The sequence below is a fragment of the Budorcas taxicolor genome, chromosome 22, assembly GCF_023091745.1.
Source record: "Budorcas taxicolor isolate Tak-1 chromosome 22, Takin1.1, whole genome shotgun sequence".
In the NCBI taxonomy this organism is placed as follows: Eukaryota; Metazoa; Chordata; class Mammalia; order Artiodactyla; family Bovidae; genus Budorcas; species Budorcas taxicolor.
Window position 1 is genome coordinate 46,825,444 of NC_068931.1, and position 18,259 is coordinate 46,843,702.

Genomic DNA, 18,259 nt, shown 5'->3' on the forward strand with positions numbered 1-18,259 from the left:
GTCAAGCTCTTTGCCTGATGTCATCAGCTCGTTTGGAGTAGAAATACATCCCGTATTTCCTTTCCGTGGGTCTAGAGCTCTGTCCACAGCCAGCACAGGGCCCGGGGAATTCCCAAGGTGGGCCTGGCCAAGGGTCAACCCTGGATGAGGTACTGGGAGTTGGTGGGTGGATGAGGAGGTCTAGGAGAAAGCCCAGGCTTGCCCCGCAGGATTCCTACATGGTGTGTACCGCCTTGTCTGAAGCTCGGCGTGGAAAAGGTCCCTGACGATGGTGCCATCATCTTCATTCTTGGCCAACCAGCGGCCACAGGGGAACGTCATGCACTTTCCAAGGGATGGGGCGTCCACCTCTACCCAGTCTACAAACCAGCCTGGAGCCTTGCCTAGAGGAAAGGAGACACAGAACCCCTCAAGGACCTCTACACAGATGGCTTTCTGTGCACAACTTCAGGACTCCAAGCATCCCTCCCTAGTCAAAGGCTGGTGCCTATGGCTCCACCATGGACTCATCATTCCTTCTGCTTACAGCAGTGTGGACTGATTCCTGTGTACCCTACCGGATCCTACTCTGGGCTGCTGTCAGTGAAATGAGCAGGAGGGAAGGGATATGGAGAAGAGATGACAGGAGGCAGAGTCTGAGGGGAGGAAAGCAAAGAACCGTCCAGGGTGGAAGGTATTCCAAAAAGAGAACCCAGATGCCAGAGAGAGCCTGTATTAACAAGGGCGCCATACTTTCATCCAGTGGCAGAGTGACATGCTGGGCTCCCTGGCCTCAGTTTATGATTCATGCAGGGAAGGGAAACCAGTGAAGGACCTATGCTCCTCCCTGGGAAAATGAGTGCTCAGGTTTAAAGAAGGAAATGGAAGCCAGGCAGAGACCTTGTCCCTCAGTCCCAGAGGCAAGGAGAAAGGCCTCCTTCCTCAGGCTCACGAGATATGGTTTGAAGACCAAAAAAAAAAAAAAAAAAAAATGAGTCCTGCTTTACTGAGAGAGAAAGAACTTGGGCACAGTATTAGGGAGTTCTGGGAACAACTGGCTCCATCCGTGGTTCTAAGTGGAGCCCCCAGAACAACAGCCTCAGCATCACCTGTGAGATATAAAATCTCTTGGGTCCCATCCCAGACCTACTGAATCAAAGACTGGCTGCACACCGAAATTTCTGGCTGTGGGGTTTGGGGAGAAAGCTTTCAAAATCACTGGTGTCTGGGCCCTACCCTGATCAATTAGACCAGAATCTCTGTGTGCCGCCATGGAGGGACTGAGGAAGCTGTGTCATTTTGGAAAGCAGATGACATCCAAGCCTACCCTAGATTCTTTCCTAGTCACCCATGGGGACCTGCCCATGGTCCTCACGTTCTCAGCCAGGAACAGAAGGGAGGGAAGCCAGACCTGTGTTGTCATGACCGATTCTGACTTTCCACAGATCTCCCAGGTCCAGGGTCTCCACTGTGAAGATTTCAATGCTATCCCTCTCAAACTTGTCACTGTTGGTCTTGGAGGATTTCAGGAGAGTCATTCCTGCAACCAAATGACCCCAACATGACTGGCTAGGCCTGAGGCCTTCAAACCTAGTCTGATTACCCCTCTTAGTCTCTCCTTCTAATGAGCAAATTTCTGAACTTCTATCAAATTTAGACTATACAGTTACTATCCGTGGGGCATTTTTGGTATTTCGAATGTGTGTGTGTATGTCCTTGTATGGAGCTTTGCAATAACTCTTTGACATACATATTTTTATTTCCTGCTTTGCTAAAGAAAAGGAGACACACACACAAATTAAGGACTTTATCCAAGATCACCCGGGAGAAAGTGGTGGGGCCCTAAGGCACACCCTTCAGGTTTCTCCACGTGGGGAGGGAGCCACTCTTGCATATTCCCTGGAGTGAGGAAACAGGGGCTCCCCTGCAGAATGGGGCATGTGGCAATTCTCTGGAGACTCTTCTCTGGATGACAGAAGCAGGATTGGATTCCAGCACCCCTCACCAGCCACCTCACATACATGCTCTGTCCTAGGGCTCTGAATGTGGTGTCGATCTGAAATTTAAGGTAGTCCCAGGGTCATCACCATCCCCTCCTGTCTCATTCTTCACGTCTCCTTATCCTTGTAAGTCCTGCCTCATGTAGGAAGTCTTCTGATAATCATAGACTTACTGCAGATGATTTAAGTGCAGAGTCAGACAGACCTTGGTTATTGTCTGGGTGGCCTTGGGCAAATTACTTAATTCTCTGAGATCTGGTTCCCTCAAATGTCGAAAGGGGTGGCTTTGGTGCCTTTCCCATAGAAGAGTTGTGACTATTTAATAAGATGATGACTGTTGAGTGTTGAAGAATGTGCCAAACACATAGAAATCCCTTGGCAAATAAAAGCACTCTGTTAGGCCCCCTCAATTTCATTGACTATGGTTCAGTAACTATTGCAATGACATACATTTGTAAGTTTCAAGCTGATTCACTCATTATATTTGCATTATTTACCCTATTAAATGATAATAATATTAATAATAAATGCTTTATTGTCATTTTGTCTCAAATATTTTACACATTCAATTTCAATAAATCCACAACTCTATGAGATATCTACTAGTTTAATCTCCACTTTACAAAAGTGCGTGTGTGTGCTCAGTCATATTAACTCTTTGTGACCCCCATGGACTATACCCCACCAGGCTCCTTTGTCCATGAAATTTTCCAGGCAAGAATTCTGTGTTGGATTGCCGTTTCCTATTCCAGGGAATCTTCCCAACCCAGGGATCAAGCCCTTGTCTCTTATGCCTCCTGCACTAACAGGCAGATTGTTTACCAACTGTGCTATCAGAATATGCTACAAATGGAGGAAACTAAAGCAAAGAGAGGTTAAGCCCCTTTCCCAAGGTCACACAGCTAGTAAGTGGTATGAAGGGTGAAGTCGTTCAGTCATGTCCGACTCTTTAAGTGGTATAGGAGAAATTTAAACCAATTAGTCACGCTCAAGTACACAAGACTGATTTAGAATATGAGCATCTCAAAGTTGGCGATTACAAAGTCAGGTTTCACCCCTTCATTCTTCAGCAATGCTTAGAATAGAGCTTTAGGAGTAATGAGAAAACATGTGATGACTACGTATGTGAGGAACTGGTTCCTCTGAGCTCAAAGTGGTTGGACAGGTGGCCCGCGTGGACAGCTGACTCCAGCGCATATGCCACCTTCTGTGATGGCCTTGATAGAGGCTCCAGAATGACTCCAAGATTCCCTGAGCCTCTCATATCAAGAGTACCATGGAACCCACTGGCTGAATCTTACTGGAGGTTGGGAAGAGCCACCACTCCCCAGGTCGTTACTGAGACAGAGTTACAGCTACCTCTGTGTTTAGAATAGAAGGGAAAGGCTGGCAAAAGACACAGGGCAGAGACCTCTCACTGTGTGGACTGAGGAGCTCCTTCACCATAGTTTTGAAAGGCCCCCACAGTGATGCCTCAAAGAAGGGCGCAGAAAATTGTTAAACAAAACAAAATAAAAAACACCTTTCAGGAAGGCTGAACAGAGACTTGGGCGCTATCACCTGGGGAGAGGATGCTGAGGGGAAGATGATTCTCACAGCTTCCAAACACTTGTAGGGTGTAGAGGCAGCAACGAGGGCCGAGAGAGGACTTAGAAGGATTTAAAAAGAATTTTAAAAGAACATTTAAAAGAACAAGGAATTGCCTTTCTCTCTTGAGGTCAGTCACATGTAACCTTTCAAGAGTCAGAGGCACGCAAATGTACAAAATAGGGACAGGAAAACCTCTCCAATAAATGGTGCCGGGAAAATGGATGTCTACAGGCAAAATAATTCATTTGGACCCTTCTCTCACATCATACACAAAAATCAGCTCAAAATGAATTGCAAATTTAAATGTAAGACCTGAAACTATAAAATGCCTAGAAAAAAAGAACGTAAGGAAAACACTCGATACACTGGTCTTGGTAATGAGTTCATGAATATGACACCCAAAACACAGGCAACAAAAACAAAAATTAACAAGTGGGATTACGTTAAACTAAAAGCACAGCAAAAGAAACTGAATTCTGTAGAATGGAAAACATGTTTTCAACTAATTTACCTATAAGGGGTTAATCCTCAACATATATAAAGAAATATACGACTCAATAATAAAGAAAATCTAATAACCCAATTAAAAGTGGGCTAAAGACTTAAGTAGAGTTTTCTCCAGAGAAGACATAAAAATGGCCAATAATATATGGAAAAAGTCACTAATTCATTGTCACTAATTATGAGGGAAATGTAAACCAAAACTACAGTGAGATACCATCTCATACCTGTCAGGAGGTTACTATCAAAAAAAACAAAAGACAACAAGTGTTGGTGAGGATGTAGAGAAATTGGAATCCTTACACACAGTGGGTGGAAGTCCAAAATGATGTAGTTGCTCTGGAAAATGGTATGAAAGTTCCTCAAAAAGTTGAAAATATAACTACCATAAGAACCTGCCATCTCACTTCTGGGTATATATCCAAAAGAATGAAATCAGGTCCTTGAAAAGATAGTAGCATGCCTATGTTTGCTGCAGCACTATTCACAATAGCTAAGACATGGGATAAAAATCCTAACTGTCCATTGACAGATGAATGGATAAAGAAGATACGGTATATACATACAATGGAATATTACTCAGCCTTGTAAATGGAGATTCTTCGATATGCAACAATGTGGATGGTTCTTGAGGATATTATGCTAAGTGAGATAAGCCAGGCACAGAAAGACTAATACAGCATGACTCCACTGAAATGAGATATCAAGGTCAAATTCATAAAATCAAAGACTGGATTGGTGGTTACCAGGAGCAAGGCGTAGGAGGAAATAGGGAGTTATTTGGACAGGGAGGCCTGGCGTGCTGCGATTCATGGGGTCGCAAAGAGTGGGACACGACTGAGCAACTGGACTGAACTGAACTGAGCTGAACCATCAGGCATAAAGTTTCAGTTTAGTAAGATGGACCACCTCTAGAGACCTGTTGTACACCGTGAGCCAACAGTCAACAATAATGTTTGCACGTTTAAAATTTGGTAGGAAAGCAGATTGCATGTTAAGTGTTCTTCCCACAATACAATAAAACAGTAACGAAAATTTCTTAAATGACTTAAAAAAGAAAGTGAGAGACATGACCAGGATATCTCTGGAAAGTTCCACTGTCTCTTCCAGTCTCCCTCGAGAGGAACACGGGTGAATGTGGCCTTGCATTGCTCTCTTACCAGTGTCATCTTGAGTGCCAAAGAGTGTGATGAAGACATTGGCATCGGTGCCAGCATTCTTCTTGTCCCCAGTCTTTATGGTCACTGAAAATGTGGTAGATTTATCTGCCAGGAGAAGAGTGTGGAGAAGTGAGTGGTAGATTGCACGTCCCGTGAAGGGAGGAGGGAGATAGCATATTGAGCACATTTCTCTGCTTAGGTTGACTGTTTCTAGGAGTCACTTTCCTTGCCGTATGTGTTGTTCTGTAGTTGCCTTTAGTCTGGAAACTTCCAGAAGGCAGAGATGAGACTCCCCACCCCTACTTCCAGCTCACACAGGAAACCCTCAATCAGTAAAGTTGTAGGATGCTTAAGGAAGACTTGGAGTGACTGTGGGGTTCAAAGAGTCATCAGCCAGGAACCCTGGTCTGACTCCTCCAGGTTGGGAAGTTTTAAGGATGCGAGTTTCAAGGAAGGGAGCACAAGCATCCTAGCAGTCTTGAAAGTTCATAATTCCCCTTGACAAAAATATTCGTATTGGGAGTCTATAATGAGCCGGGAGGGGAGGACGCAAGACTAAGTCAAAGGAAAGGAAAGTCGCTCAGTCGTGTCTGACTCTTTGCGATCCCATGGACTGTAGCCTACCAGGCTCCTCTGTCCATGGGATTTTCCAGGCAAGAGTACTGGAGTAGATTGCCATTTCCTTCTCCAGGGGATCTTCCCAACTCAGGGATAGAACCCAGGTCCCCCACATTGTAGACAGACGCTTTACCATCTGAGCCACCAGGGAAGTCTAAGTCAAAACCAGCTGTAACTATTCTGTTCTATTCCATTCCATTCCTGATAATAACTCCATGCTAAGCCATGCACTTTACAGCCAGCTATATGCTAGACATGTGAGAACACGCCCCTGTCACCTTCCCATTCTTGCCACAGAAGAGTGAGAGGGCAGCTCAGATAGATTCCCAGAGAAGGAAGTGCCTGGAGTCCACAGTGGAGAGGAAGATGGGGACCTAGCTGGGGAAAGACAGAGGGGAGGGGTGCTGGAGGGAAGAAATCAGCTCTAGTTTAGGAAACCTTTCTGCTCCAGGGCCAGGTTGTCGAGGGGGGTGCTGTCACCACCTCCCCCGCCCTCCTCCGCGCTTGGTGGCAGCACATAGGATTCGTCCACTGGCAACAGCTCCCTGGACAGCTGGCCATCGTCCTCCTCCACAGCCAGCCAGCGTTGGCACGGGAAGTAGTACCTGTGCGGGAGGGGAATAGGGAAAGTTTGGGAATGTCTCTTTGAGAAGGTCTCATGAAAGAGCAGTCATGGCTGAGACACAAGAGGCCCTCATGGGGCCCAAATGCTCCCCTGTCTGCCCCCACACCCCAGCACTGCCCTCCCATCCTACCTAGGAATCACCCCACTAGTTGCTTGCCTGGTGGTGGTTTAGCCGCTAAGTCGTGTCCGACTCTTGTGACCCCATGGACTGTAGCCTGCCTGGCTCCTCTGTCTATGGGTTTTCCCAGGCAAGAATGCCGGAGTGGGTTGCCATTTCCTACTAGAGGGGATCTTCCCAACCCAGGGATCAAACTCAGCTCTCCTGCTTTGCAGACAGATTCTTTACCAACTGAACTACAAAGGAATCCAGTTTGCCTGGAAGTCAATGCTTGCCTGGAGTAGATGACAAACATGGGATGTGGTTTCCATACACCACATGGAAAAAGGCTGTGTTAACAGTGCTTGGAATCAGGGTCACTTAGGAGGAATCTGTAGAAAAAGGGGTTTCTGGGGATTGTTCTGGCCTTTTCTAGAATCAATCTATTAGCCAGAGCTACTTTGGCAGAGAATACTGTACACAGGAGGTGCTTCATACCTAAAGGATTGTAATGGAATGACCCACTTAAGCTTCTGAAAGATTCAAAGAATATGACCTTTAAGGAGCTGGCACAGCAGACAGCGGACACCATCCAGGGAAGGGAGGTCCAAGTTAAACTCCTCAGTGGAGAGGCTGAACCCAGTGCAAGGGAGGAGCTGGGATGGAAGGGAAGGCAGGACAAGGGCTGGGAGAAGCAGCAGAGAGTGGGGACTAAGGACTCGCCTCTAGAGTCAGACTGGGTTTGAATCCTGGCTCTGCCACCTACCGTCTCATGAGACTGAACAAGTTTCTTTACAACTCTTTCTGTGAGAGTTGCCAGATTTAGCCTGCAGAATCACAGGACTCCCAGTTAAATTGGAATTTTAGATGAGCAAGGAATAATATTTGGGACACACTTATACTAAAATATTATTCTTTTACTTATCTGACTTTCAAATTTAAGTGGCCATTCTACATTTTATCTGGCAGCCCTCTATAGAATGAGGATCATGTTGCCTATTTCAAAGGCAGTGGTGAGAATTACATGAGTTAAACATTTTTAAGTGCTTAAATTGCCTGGCTGTTGGTACATTCTTAGTTAAAAATTCACTAATACTTTGATAGTAATGATGATGACAATGGTGATGGTGATACTTCCTTTCTTTGTCTTCAGCCCAAGCCTGGGATTTCTGGAGGCTGTAGGATGGACAGTTCACCATTGGGCCCCTGGGCTCGCAGAACAACTCAGAGGGTTTGGGGACAGACCATCTCTAAGTTGGGGCTGCTGCACCCCATCCCTACCACTGTCCAGGTGCATAAGATGCATTCAGAGACGAATCAAAGTCTGGAGAGGCTGGGAACAGTGTAGACTGGGGGTCTCATCCCTTTCTGAGCCCCACACCCTCCCACAGGCCTTACTGCCTCCCATCAGCGTGTGAGAGGAGCAGGGCCAGTGGCGTGAAGGTGCAACTGTGCTTCAAAAGTGAGAGTGAAAGTCACTCAGTCATGTCCAGCTCTTTGCAACCCCATGGACTAAACAGTCGATGGAATTCTCCAGGCCAGAATACTGGAGTGGGTAGCCATTCTTTTCTCCAGGGGATATTCCCAACCCAGGGATCAAACCCAGATCTCCCCCATTGCAGGCAGATTCTTCACCAGCTGAGCCACCAGGGAAGCCCAAGAATACTGGAATGGGTAGCCTATCCCTTCTCCAGCGGATCTTCCCCACTCAGGAATCGAACGGGGGGTCTCCTGCATTGCAGGCGGATTCTTTACCAACTGAGCTATCAGGGAAGCCCTCCCATAGCTACGCATCAAGGGATATAGATTTAAAGGGTGGGAGAAGCTCAGCCTTGAGAGAGACAAACTAGATTGCTTTGAAATTAGTGTTTAAGTGAAAAATGCATATTGTTCCACTTTCAGCCTTTTAAATGTATGAATGGAAAAGTTAAATTTTTCTTCAACCAAATAATTTATGAATAATAGGCTTTAGTTCTAAATTATGGCCAATTAAAGGAGAGAGACAGAAAGAACAGAGTGGGGTTGGGGCCGCGGAGGAGTAATGAGAGTGTGGGAGGCTGGAGGAGGACAGAGACAGGAGACAGAGGCATAAGGAGCTGGAGAGACTTATCCTAGGAGACAGAACAGTCAGCAAGACAGCAAGGGGCGGGCGCAAGCCCTCCCACACCCGCGAAGAGCGCATGCGCAAGGCATCAGCGCCTGTCTTCTGGGCACATCACCCCTGCTGTCTTTGAGGGGAGGTTAGAGGTGCTCAGCACGCCCACTGCAGCAGCATCGCGGCCCGAGCCTCCGGATCCCGCTCCCTGGGGGGAGAGCCGGAGCCAGAGGTCGGACGGGCCTGAGTGCCGGCCATTTAGCCTCCACCCCCAAAGATGTCAACAAGCACCCACAGGAGGTCTAGCGGAGGCCTGGACCTCTGGGCCAGTGTCCTCCCCTTCCTCCCACAGGAGGAATAAATCCTGCTCCAGGGGGACTGGGGAGGGCACTAGGTGGCTGTTTTTCGGGAGCGAAGGAGAAGAGAGGCGTGCAGGTGTTGTGGCCGGGTGCCCACCACTCCAGCCAGGGCAATGGAAGGAATAGGCAGAGCTGGGGTCGACAGGAGGTTTAAACTGAGTGTGGAAGCAAAGCTCGAGGCCCCTAAAAGGTTGAGTTTCACTTGAAAGTAAAACTGGAATGAGCAGATTGCACACTGAAACCTGTAAAATGTATTTAATGCATGGCCTTTCCCATTTTGTGCGTAAAGGCTGAAGCTCATCAGATATGCCCACTGGTGTTACCGGAAGAGCGCAGTGACAGCAGAGTGGGTCTGGGGCTCAGGGACTCTGGGTTTGCGCCTCTGGTCTTCCCCTAACATGCTGCATGGCCCCTGCACCCCAAGTTTCATCACATTAAGGCTGGGTGAAATCATCTGTCAGGTGTTTTCTGTCTCAACATTCTGTGAACCTCACATCGCCCCCCCGCCCCAAATCCTGGAGGAGTGAGGGGTTTTGGAGAATATCTTCCTGTTAGGTGAAACTTACGGAGGAAAAGAATTCAAACTTTTTGATCAACCCTCGCTGGAAAGCCCACCCAACATATTTGCCACTTGTAATGGAATTCAAGAATAATATCTGTCTTTCACAATTCAGGGTCTTATGAGATCAATCAAAACAGGAATCTATGTCTTAGGGCTCAAACCAGAAGTGGAAAAAGCCTATCTGATCGAATGTGGACAGAGCTCAGAACACTAAATACATTCCTAACTTCTGTGGCATTTGCTTTCTTCCTCTCTGAAGTTGAGTGATTTGATTTTATTGCAGATCTATATTAAAAAATAGCTAAAGTATTAGAGGATGAAGGAAGATGTGGCAAACCTCATTTAGTCAACAAGGAAGGGGGCAAGGAAGCAGCAGAGAGAAGGACTTAACAAAGACGCCCTGATTCAAGACAACACACTCCCAAATGTCCACCCATTTCTGTTATGTATTCAGAAATGAAAACATCAGAGATTCATAGCTTTAGAGGTGAGGAGGACTTTGAATTTTTAAGTGTTTACTAATGTACTTGGAATCTCTGGGCTGTAAGTGGTCTTTAGGACCCAGTGCACAATTGGTCACATCTCCTCCCACTGTAAGGAAGAGCATGGAAACACACTGAGGAAAAGCCTCCACCAGCCTGGATGTCTGAGAGATCACAGTGATTCTCAACATATACGCCCCTGATCCCTTCCCCCCGTGACATGTGTTATGAGCAAGAACTAAGCTCCCATTGTGTGAGGCCACTGACATTTTAGGGCCACTTATTATCTAGCAGAACTTAGCCTATTCTGACTGATACAACTTGGGATACCACATGGACGTGATTGTCAAATAAGTGGTTGCTGAAGTGATGAGAAAGGAAGAGGTTGCCCAGGAGCATGTATCTTAAGTGTCTCTGCCAGAAGTCAGGCAAACTGAACACCCCACGAGCTCAGAGTCTCCTCACCTCTTGCCGTCCACAGTCACTGGCATACATGGGCACCACAGGAATCAACGGAATCGAAAGGCATGGGGCCCTCTTCAGGTGAAACGTTCTGAATTCCTCCTTCAGAATTCCTGCCACAACTCCTAGGTTTCTTAATCAGCCACTATTCTTTTCTTGAAGATGCATTTTCTCTTTTCCATCAGCCCTCTTAGAATGTGGTGCCTGACGTCACCCCAAGGCTCAGGAAGTGTCTGAGCAGAGCCCGTGAGAGGAGAGGTCTGGCTCTCCTCATTCCAAGTGTGATGGGACTGTCAACGTGAACATCAACCTGACACTTTTTAAATGTTTTTTTCCAGGGAGGCCAGTGGTGGAGCCTCCCAGGCTAGAGTCCCCAGACAAACTGTCTCAACTTCACAGTTTGCTCCCTGCCCAAGGGACTAGCGGCCTCCTTATATGAGAGGATGTGAGTCTGTGGGTAGAGCCCCGGTCAACCCATGGGAGACCTCAGACCCCAGGACAACGCACTCAGAGCCATTCACAGCTGCAAACTACCATTAAAAAGACTTTCCACATCATTTGATCATGGACCCTGACAGCTTGAGACTCCTTTAAAAGACCTCAAGCACTCTCTATTTGGAAAATAATTATTCTTTTTTTTTCTGCAATTGAGTTGCAGATCAATAAATCTTTGGCCTCCACTTCCCCCAGTCCCCTCCTCCTGGGGTTTCGAGCTCAGACTCAGCTGCCCTCCAGAGCAATGGTCTCAGAGGCCAGAAGGGCTTCAAGGGGTCCTGCTGACACTCCGCTGAATCTGTCCAGCTCTGCACATCAGACCTCTGGGGCCACTGTGGCTCTGTCTGGGTGACCTCACGGCGGCGACAGGAGCTCTGGGCATCACACCCTCTCTTGAGCCTGTCTGCTCAGAAAGCATCTCCCGAGGGGGCCTGACAGCAGCTGACGTCTCCCTGCTCCTTCCCCCCAGCTCCCATGCTCAGCTGCAGCAGGGTGCCCATGGAATGCCACCAGCCAGGAGCCTGGATGTGTTCTCAGTGTGGCTTTTGAGCCCCTTCACCCTGTCTTGCCGCCCTCTCCAGTGTTCTTCTCCTGTTTCCTATCCTCCATGATCCTCACGCCGAAGAAAAACACAGTGACCCACTGCATCCCGTATGTGCCCCCTGGCTCTTCACCTCTGTGCCACCTGAATCACATTTTCCAACCACTTTTAATGCTCTCTGTTTCAAGCACTCAAATATCCAAGAGCTGCTTGTTCATAAAGGCACATCTTTTTTTTTTTAAATTTTTAAAATACTTTAACAGCCACGAGTGTACATGAGTTCCCAATCCTGAACCCCCCTCCCACCTCCCACCCCATATCATCTCTCTGGATCATCCCCATGCACCAGCCCCAAGCATCCTGTATCCTGTATCGAACATAGACTGGGGATTCGTTTCTTACATGATAGTATACCTGTTTCAATGCCATTCTCCCAAATCATCCCACCCTCTCCCTCTCCCACAGAGTCCAAAAGTCCTTTCTATACATCTGTGTCTCTTTTGCTGTCTCGCATACAGGGTTATCATTACCATCTTTCTAAATTCCATATTCCATATATATGTGTTAGTATACTGTATTGGTGTTTTTCTTTCTGGCTTACTTCACTCTGTACAGTAGGCTCCAGTTTCATCCACCTCATTAGAACTGATTCAAATGTATTCTTTTTAATGGCTGAGTAATACTTCATTGTGTATATGTACCACAGCTTTCTTATCCATTCATCTGCTGATGGACATCTAGGTTGTTTCCATGTCCTGGCTATTATAAACAGTGCTGCGATGAACATTGGGGTACACATGTCTCTTTCAATTCTGGTTTCCTCCAGTGGAATTGCTGGGTCATAAGGCAGTTCTATTTGCAATTTTTTAAGGAATCTCCACACTGTTCTCCATAGTGGCTGTACTAGTTTGCATTCCCACCAACAGTGTAAGAGGGTTCCCTTTTCTCCACACCCTCTCCAGCATTTATTGCTTGTAGACTTTTGGATCACAGCCATTCTGACTGGTGTCAAATGGTACCTCACTGTGGTCTTGATTTGCATGTCTCTGATAATTTTCCAACTGCTTTTAATGCCCTCTGTTTCAAGCACTCAAACATCCAAGAGCTGCTTGTTCATAAAGGCACATCTTGATGCCACCTTGGATAAAAGAGCAGCCTGATCACCTACCATCACACCCTCCTCCCCGGTCCCCTCAATGTTCTAGGTTACCACGTGGAGACCACCAGCACCTGCTCGCCCTGCAGTCCCTGTGCTGTCCCTGCCTCCCTGGCTGTCAGCTCCTCAACCACCCTGCACATTCTCCTGCCCCATTTCCTAGCTGTCTGGCCACTTTTAGATGTTGACTCACTGGAACCTCCCTGCTCAGGGAAAGAACGGATACTGCCTTTTACTGGATGTTGGGCCCCCTGACACACAGTACCTCACTTAGTCCTTGCAATGATTTTGTGAAAGAGTTTCTTTATGCCCATTGTATGGATGGAAGAACTGAGACTCAAGAGGTGACTGCCCAGGCCACACAGGCAAAGAGTGGAAGAGAAAGGAATTAAACCTGAAGTACCTCCCATCATAGGTTTCTGCTCTTCAGAGGTGGTGTCTGAGCCAGTTGCTTAGCTGGCAGCACTTAGCAGGGCTCGTGTTTGTTGAATGAATGAATGAATGAATGAATGAACACATCAAGCGTAATTTTATCTATTAGTTGACTGAATAAGTATCGATGGTGTGCCTATTACGTGCCGGGCACTCTTCTAGGGACTGGGTGGTGAGGGGCAGACACAGCAGCGAACAAAACAGATGAAGTTATTTCTTCATTCAGGGGACCTCATATTCTATATCAGGGAGAGGAAGAATGACTAAATGGAGCAGTGTATTGTAAGTCAGTGATGTGGGGAAAGTAAACAGAGGAGGAGGAATGAAAGGTCCAGGGCTGGGAGTGGGGCCTCGCTGAGCCGGTGGGACCTCAGCAGAGACCCACCTAGACAAAGGATGAGCGAGCCATCGGGGTAGGGAGGGGACAGCACATGCAAAGGCCCTGAGGGGGGACCACGTCTGCTGGCTTCAAGGAACAGCAAGGAGTGAGCCAAAGCGGTGGGACCGGCCACTGGACGTGCTCTCGCTCTTACTGTGACAGACCCAGGAGCCTCTGCGCAGCGTGAGCAGAGAAGGCACATGGCCTGGGGGTCTGGACAGCTGCAGACACAGGCAGGGCCTGGGTGAGGCGGAGGGGCCAGCCAGGAGGCTTTGACCAGAAGGTGCTGAAGATGGGGAGGGGCGTCTGACAGCTTTTCTGACAGAAGGGGCAATGGATGGAGGCGTGGGGAGCGGCAGAGAGGAGATAAGGGCACCCAGTCTGCAAGGAGACCAGTGACCGTGTCCAGAACAGCTCAGTGTGCCTTCACCCTTCTGGCCGCAGAGGTCTTATTCCTGAGCTAACAAAGGTCATGGAAGGTCGTGGTGCTTTTGAGAAGACAGTGCCTCTCCGAGAGAGAGAAGACTCACTGCTCTCATTCTGCTTCCAACGAATGGCCATGGTTTTACATCTCTCTCCAAGGGGCAGGCTTTGCTCAGAGTCGCTCTCTGCTTGCCCATGGCTGGAGCCAGCTGAGCACAGAGCCCTTACTGCCGCTTCAATACCAACAAAACAAAGTAAAGAAACCATGCAACACGAACAAGGAAGGAGTGGAGGAAGGAAAAAGTAAGGGCGGGGAAAAGGAGAGGGGAGTGATGAGAAGGGTCCATCACAAGAGTGATAAAGATAGAAGACACTTGAGCAAATGTAACAGGAACCTGTAGCCTGTGTGAAGCAAGTGTAGAAAATGTGTAGAAAATGGCCTGACTGAGATACTCAAGGAGCACCTGGAAAGACAGAAATGTGTGCCTGGGGGAGCACTTCATGGTCTAAATACGCAATTCTCTGCACATACATTTAACAGCAAAATGATCAAAATTCCAACAGGGTTTTTTAAAAAGTCACCCAATATCTTAAGTTGAAATGGTAAGAATAGCTAATATTCTTAATAATGAAAGAAGACAAGTATGGACAGAAACTAAAACAGATTATAGAGCTGCAATAATTTTCAAGTATGTTGGGCTGGCCCAGAGATGCCAAATCAACTGAACAGAGTTCACCAACCCTAACCAGGCTGCACGGGATGTTCCCAGTTTGTCCCTGTCCTTACATTTTTTTTGGAGCACTTTGTCTTTGTCAAGATTAAATGCTTTCTTTAGATTTTGAGGCCATCTTGAGATGTAAGTTGGGCTATTATCTTTAAACCCATTTATCAGAAGAGCAAATGAAAGCTCATGAAGATGGAGTTTGGGATTGACATGTACACACTATTATATTTAAAATAGATAACCAGTAAGGAGCTATTATATAGCACAGGAAACTCAGTCTACTAACCTGAATGGGAAAAGAATTTGAAAAAGAATGGATAGTTGTATGGATATAACTGAATCACTTTGCTGTACACCTATAACGAATACATCATTGTTAATCAACTATACTGCAATATAAAATAAAAAGTTTAGGTAAAGATGGTGTAGTAAGTTGTCCAGGGTGACCTGGTGAGTTTCTCGCAGAGCACCTACCCTAGGTGAGGACCCTGGTTCCCAGCGTGGGCTTGTCCCACAGCCCTTCTCTGCCATCACGGGGACCTCATGTGACCTCATGGAAATCCATGACACTGGGCTGTATGTGAGCTGTCCCTTAGTGTCCCCATCTGGAGTAATCTCTTGGGCTGGTGGGGCAGGGTTGAGGTGGAAGATAGGGTGACCTCCATCAACCCCTACCTTGCACAGAGCAGGGAATGTTTCAGGAGATACCAGGCCAAGATGTTGTTTAATCCAAACATTTATTTCTTAAGTGCCCTCGACATTCTGGGCACTGGCAGGCCCTCAGCAGTTCCACAAACCTCTCGAGATCTTGCCCGCTTCCCTCTCTGCCCACTGCTGTGCTCCTGCCCCCAACAGCGCCAGGTGTTCTTTCATGTCTATTGCCCCTGACTCCTCTCGTTCAAAAGGCAATGTGGCCTAATGGTGGGAACACACCAGATTCATCTCTGATGGTCTGGAGTTCTGGTCCTGGCTCTGGCACAAACTGACGCTGGGGCTACAGCCTCCCCTCCCTGGGGTGTGGTTCCTTCACCTGTCAGGAGAACAAGACCCCCTTCCCACCCTACCTCCTGGGGGTAGCTGTGAGTCTGGAGCAGGGCCCAGGAAGCTATGGCCTGTGAGCCAAATCTGGCCCACCACACTTATGTACCCAAGCAAAGGTTTCACATCTTTAAATGGTTGAAAACAATATAAACAAAAATAGTTTTTGTGACATGTGAAAATTACATGGAATTCAAGTTGCAGTGCCCATGAATGAAGTTTTCATGGATCACAGACACTTCCATTTACTTTGCCGTTGTTGCTGTTGAGTTGTTAAGTTATGACGAACTCTTTGTAACTCTATGGACTGTAGACCACCAGTCTCCTCTGTCCATGGAATTTCCCAGGCAAGAATACTGGAGAGGGTTGCCATTTCCTCCTCTAGGGGATCTTCCCAACCAAGGGATCGAACTCACATCTCCTGCATTGGCAGGCAAATTCTTTACTGCTGAGCCACCAGGGAAGTCCAGTTCCTGACTACTGTAACTTAAAAAAAAAATCAACCAGCTTAAATAAAATCCATTCACTTAGGTATCATATATGGCTACTCTTCTGCAGCAAAGGCAAAGCTGAACAACTGAAACAGAGACCAAATGGCCTAAAATATTTACTATCTGGCCTTTACAGAATTGGAGAAAGAAATGGCAACCCACTCCAGTATTCTTGCCTGGAGAATCCCAGGGACGGAGGAGCCTGGTGGGCTACAGTCCACGTGTCGCAAAGAGTCGGACACGACTGAGCGACTTCACTTTCACTTTACAGAATAAGTTTCCTTACTCCCAGTCTAGAACATTAAAGTCATGTCCTGGAAGTCACTTTATACATGGAGAGACTTGTGAATAGTAAGTCTAGGCATGGAGATTGGGCCAGGGCTGGAATAGAAGACCTGACTTTCTGAAGTGATGGACTTCAAGAACTGGATCAGATGTTCCACTAGACTGCCCGCCTGACAGGGCAAGCAGCTGAGGGGCAGCCCAAGGAGAGGGAAGCAAGGGAGGCATTGCCCACCTAGTCAGCTCCATGGGCCAAACCCACATCCTAGCCACCCTCTCTCCTCACCCATCATAGCCACCCCACCCCTACCCTTCTTTCCACATCTTAGTGGCAGGCATGACCTGCCCTCCCTCCCCTCCAGTCCCACTCACGTGATCTCATTGTTCATGTCAGTGATGTCTATTCTGTCCAGGAACCAGCCCGGTCTGTTGCCTGAGTTGTCATGGCGAATCCGAATCTTGGTCAGGGGCCCCAGATCAATGGCATAGATGGTGAAAGTATCTGTCTGGGAAAGATCAGAGTAGCACTCATGGAGGAGGGCAGCCCTCCCCAGCTCACCGTCAGCTTCACCCTCCCAGGACCTGGGGCAGCCTGAGGCCAATGGTTAGATCCAAAACATCCAGAAGGAGGGGACATGGAAAATGTAGCCAGCCATCTGGGGTTTGGTCTGCACTACCGACTTTTGTTCATTGAATTATCATTAATATACAACATTAATTTAGTTTCAGGTGTACAACATAGTGGTCCAATATTTTTATACATTATGAAATGATGACCACTTAAAGACCAGTTATCATCCATCACCATACAGAATCATTACATTGTTGACTATATTCCCTGTGTGTACATTACACCCCTGAGACTTCTTTATTTTATAGCTGGAAGCCTCCACCTCTTCATTCCCTTCACCTGCTGCACTACTGTCTTTTCACCTGCCCCTGCCAGGGGGGTCTTCTCACTTTCACTGTGTCCTGGAAGGTGGAGGGAGGTAGGAGGGTGACAGAAGTGACCGTGAGAGAGGGGTAGGGAAAATGGGTTGACTGAATGCCCACATTTGTGTTGCGGGGTGTGCATGTGTGTGTGTGCGTGTGTGTAGGGCCTGTTGCTTGCATATGTGCAGATACTACATGCTGTGTGTGCACATATGTGCATAAACTCCTTCAACCACAAGTTCCGATTAAGTACCTACTATGAGTCAAAGTGCAAATCTGAAGTGACTGACAGAATGTACAGTGTAAGACCTAGATTGCTCACCATTCAAGTGGGAAGAGAGACCACTAGGGAAGCCTTATACGATACCAGTGTTCGTATATGATACCAGTGCACGTATATGCGCTGGAGGAAACAGATGACGCCAGGACCAGAGGGTGAACCTGATAAGTGAATGAGGTCTTCTTGACTATAACTTTTAAACTACTTATTGGAAAGCATTCCAAATTTACAGAAAATTTGCAGAAACAGTGCAATGAAATTTTGTATACCCTTAGATCTTGCTTTCTCTCTCAATCTCTCTTGCCCTTTCTCTATTTTTTGCCTGTATTATTTGAAAGTATTTCACAGATATCATGATCCTCTACTTTTGACTTCTTCAGCACGGATTTTCTAAGAATAACATTCTCATATAATCTCAGTGCTTGCGTGCTCAGTAACAAGTCGTGTCCGACTCTGCGATCCTATGGACTGTAGCCCGCCAGGCTCCTCTGTCCATGGGATTCTCCAGGCAAGAATACTGGAGTGGGTGGCCATGCTCTCTGCCAGGGGGTCTT

General features: G+C 47.3%; 1 protein-coding gene across 1 annotated transcript in view; it reads right to left on the bottom strand.

Annotated features, from left to right (window-relative positions):
* LOXHD1 (lipoxygenase homology PLAT domains 1) overlaps positions 1-18,259 on the bottom strand; it is a 197,862-nt gene that overhangs the window by 71,503 nt on the left and 108,100 nt on the right. The window contains exons 21-25 of the mRNA XM_052660502.1: positions 16,865-16,998; positions 6,287-6,453; positions 5,231-5,335; positions 1,391-1,519; positions 219-383 (exon numbers count right to left, since the gene is read on the bottom strand). Coding sequence (XP_052516462.1) covers positions 219-383; positions 1,391-1,519; positions 5,231-5,335; positions 6,287-6,453; positions 16,865-16,998 — 700 coding nt within the window. The remainder of the gene's footprint in view (positions 1-218; positions 384-1,390; positions 1,520-5,230; positions 5,336-6,286; positions 6,454-16,864; positions 16,999-18,259) is intronic.